At 36.6% G+C, this 3,606-nt stretch overlaps 1 protein-coding gene across 1 annotated transcript in view; it reads left to right on the top strand.

Annotated features, from left to right (window-relative positions):
- Nucleotides 1-3,047, top strand: part of FBXO3 (F-box protein 3) — a gene marked incomplete at its 5' end in the record, with an annotated part of 17,177 nt that extends 14,130 nt beyond the window's left edge. Inside the window, 3 exons of the mRNA XM_010191619.1 lie at nucleotides 176-291; nucleotides 688-878; nucleotides 2,521-3,047. Of these exons, the coding sequence (XP_010189921.1) occupies nucleotides 176-291; nucleotides 688-878; nucleotides 2,521-2,646 (433 nt within the window). The remainder of the gene's footprint in view (nucleotides 1-175; nucleotides 292-687; nucleotides 879-2,520) is intronic.
- Between the last annotated feature and the right edge of the window lie 559 nt (nucleotides 3,048-3,606).

Here is a 3,606-nt window from a genome sequence, read left to right on the forward strand (position 1 = left end):
AGTAGATAGTGAAGCAGAGGCATGGAGATAGATCTGACAACTGGTTCAGTATACTTCACCTTAGTTTGGTTTTTTTGCACAGTCTACATGGAGAGAGATCCCAAGCATACTAAAGCATTTCTTAAAATGTATCAAAGTAGTTACATAAGTATTAAGTTTGCTCTTTGGCTTCTAGAATTGAAATGTCCAAAGATGCTCTTCCTGAGAAGGCTTGTCAGCTGGACAGTCGATACTGGAGAATAACAAATGCGAAAGGTGATGTAGAAGAAGTTCAGGGTCCTGGAGTAGTTGGTAAGTATAAGATTGCTTTTACAAACCCAAGAGAGAAAGTGGTTTTTATATTTAATGTGCACATTATGGAAGTTACGTTGTTAGCAATCTCTCATGGTAACAGAGGGTAGTAGTTGTATGGTTTGTATCAAAATCGTTTTGTTGCTTGTAGAAAAAAAGAGCTATGTATCCATCTGTTTTGTCTTAAAAGTGGTTTTGCAAGGTGTGTCCTGATAGTTAACTATGCTTTAAATAGTTTTTTTTTAAACATCAATAAGTGCTGAGAATCATTTACGCATTCACTTACATATAAAAGGATCTGCCTGATTATGTTGTAGAGCGCAAGTGCTTTAGCAAACTGCTACACTGTAGTTCTACTTCACTCGTTACTATTGTGATCTAACATTTTACCAACAGGGGAGTTTCCAATTATCAGCCCAGGGAGAGTCTATGAATATACCAGCTGTACTACGTTTTCCACAACATCTGGATATATGGAGGGGTATTACACCTTCCATTGCCTCTACTATAAGGAAAAATTCTTTAACGTCACAATTCCTAGATTTCATATGGTGTGTCCAACGTTCAAGGTGTCTACAGCACGAATGGTAAGCGGAGATGCAGTTGTGCTTATCCTACTTTTTTTTCCTGACCTCTTGTTTTCAGAGAACACTTGGATTAATTTTAATAGAACAGTGTAACTGTGTTTAAAATGTAGTGCCATGTTGGTTTTCAGTTTTGATTCTTTTATTGAAAATCACTCTTTTCTGGAACCATTTATAAAAAAAAAAAGAAATCTAAAAGTATCACTCAGTCTGTATGAATTATTTTAAGCTTCTTGAATATTTATCAATAAGAAAACACTTCTGGTGAAAAAAATTACAGTACTGAACAGTATTCAGGTTGGTAACTCCATACAAAACATGGTCCAATGAAGTCTAAGTCTAGCAACTGCAGTAATCTTTCTAGGGTTTCTACACTGGTAGAGCCATGTATCCTCATTGCTTTGACATGTAATGCTACCAGTTTACATCAAGATCCTCAGCCCTAGCTTCCATAGGATGCTGTACATGGCTGTAGGACTTCCTCCTCAAGTCCTCACCTCTGGTACCAAGGTCAAACCTGGTTGTATGGGTGAGATCTGGGGCCCTGTTCTCGACAGAGGTAGAACGTAACCATTCTGTTGTCCTGTGTCTGAACATAACTGCCCCTCAGGATGCACAGAAATGTATTTGTGTGAATGTTTGTGTGTCTGTTCAGAGTTCGTAATTTGTACCTAGAAATGTGGCATTACATTAGCTGTTTGGATTTCATAGGTTTTTTAAAATATTCCATCTTGGTATGACCACACGTGTCAGGTTTAGCCTTGATAGTGTATCTGCTTTCTTCAACAAGAAAAGTCTCAGTCAGTGACAGTTTAAAAATTGTAGCAGTCCTTACGATGTTCGTTAGTTCTCACTGAATGCACATTTCATAAAGTCACGTAATGACAAATCAGTAAGGTATTTAACTTGCTGTTAATTATAATGTTGCATTCGTTTGGAGGTTGCAGGTGACCTATATAATTTCTCAGTTTGTTTTAGCACATTTTGAGAAGCATGCTTTATTTACTTGATCACTAGCATAACCCTTAATTAGGGACTAATTCAGGATAGAACTTAGGAATTTTTGTGCAAGCACTGAGTCTGTCCTTGGCAATAGACATCTACTTGACACTTGCTCACGTTCTTGCAGGGATTTGAGACACTCTTGTTACCGGTAGCTCTAACAGTAAGTGCCAGCAGGTGTCATGCTTCTCACTGAAAATGGCATCTCTTAACTCTTGCTCGCATTTATGGAGTTGTAACGTCCTTCCCTTCACTTGACTGTAAAAATAATTTGCTTTTCTTTTTGCTCTCCTTCTGTTTTAAAGGTAGCAATGACCCTTTGTTTTTAAGCTACTTTTATTAAAAGACAACAAAAGCTGCCAAGAAAATTGGTACAGCTAAGATACTGAATTGTGGCTTTACGTAGTTGTACATATGACATAATGAAGGCTAATAGATATTTACTGATGTAAAGGTCAAGTAGTTTGGCAAAATGATCTCTTACAAATTAAACTTTGTGATTGTTTTAGGACATAGAGTTCAGTGTCTGCTTCAGCTAATTGATGCAATAACACAAAGTTCAGATTTTTCTAGGTAGTTGTTAATGCTGTCTTACAACTATCTGAAATAGATTGTCATTAAATATGGATGTGTTTTGTATCAGGAAACAAATCATAATGAATATGCAGTGGATGAAGATGAAGATTCCACAGACACTGATGAATATGAAGATCGACGTAGAGTGTTGGACATTCCTGCACCTTCTGGACGCTGCCCACGTCATACCTGATGGGATTTTTTCTTCCAAAACAAACTGAACTGTTTTCAGAAACTGAACTCCTTGGGGCTAGTGCATAAGAATATTTCTGACTGTTGTAAATGAACTTTCTGTTGCACATCAGGGCAACTAGCATGAATGTTGGTGCCAGTTCTAATATTCATCAGAGTATAACTTTTTTTTTGGTTTGTTTTTTTTCCTGGTTTGGAACTGGGGGGAGGGGGAAGAAGAAAAAGGTGTTTGGGCTTTGTTCACTTTTTTCTGAAGTGCGAAACAGCTTGATAGTCCGAGGTAATCGTATCTTACGTTTTTAAGCTATTGCCTATTTATGATCATACTGCAAATATGGTGCGGGGATTTGTTTTTATACAAGCATTTGAAATTAGCAATAGACAAGATCGCAAAAAAGGTGTATACTATTGTCCTTTCTCATGAGTTTCTACTCTTGATAACTCCTGCTAGGAATGAAATTTGCAGTTTGGTCTGTGTATCCCATTTGGGTGAGATCTGGTGCTCTTACGCGCTTTTTTATTTATTTTTTTTTTCTTATTAACATAGAAGTACCAAAAAGTTCTGGTTATCAGATGCATAAGCTAGGAATAATACAGGCCTTATTTTCAGACAATCTGTCTTTGGGTTTAATTTTGGGCTAAGTGACTCTGATTGGATAATGCCTTTTGGAATGTGGTCTATTTGCATCATCTGCCACTCAGTAACCAAGAAATTTCTCAATGACTGCAAAGTACGAATTTGTAAATATGGTTTAAGTTTTTCTTTATATGATGTTTGCTGTTCAGACTTTATCATAGGTGACAAATTTATGTTGAAGTGTCATGTTTCCCTAAATCCTCTATGGATTTTTGTAACTACACCTGAATAAAAAATTAAAAAAAAGAAAGGTGTGCCTGACAGAACACCAGGTGGTTAGAAACTTTTATCACTTCTATTTTGTTTCCGTTGTCATTAGTAAAC

Source organism: Mesitornis unicolor, unplaced genomic scaffold (genome assembly GCF_000695765.1).
Source record: "Mesitornis unicolor isolate BGI_N332 unplaced genomic scaffold, ASM69576v1 scaffold34749, whole genome shotgun sequence".
NCBI classification, from domain to species: domain Eukaryota; kingdom Metazoa; phylum Chordata; class Aves; order Mesitornithiformes; family Mesitornithidae; genus Mesitornis; species Mesitornis unicolor.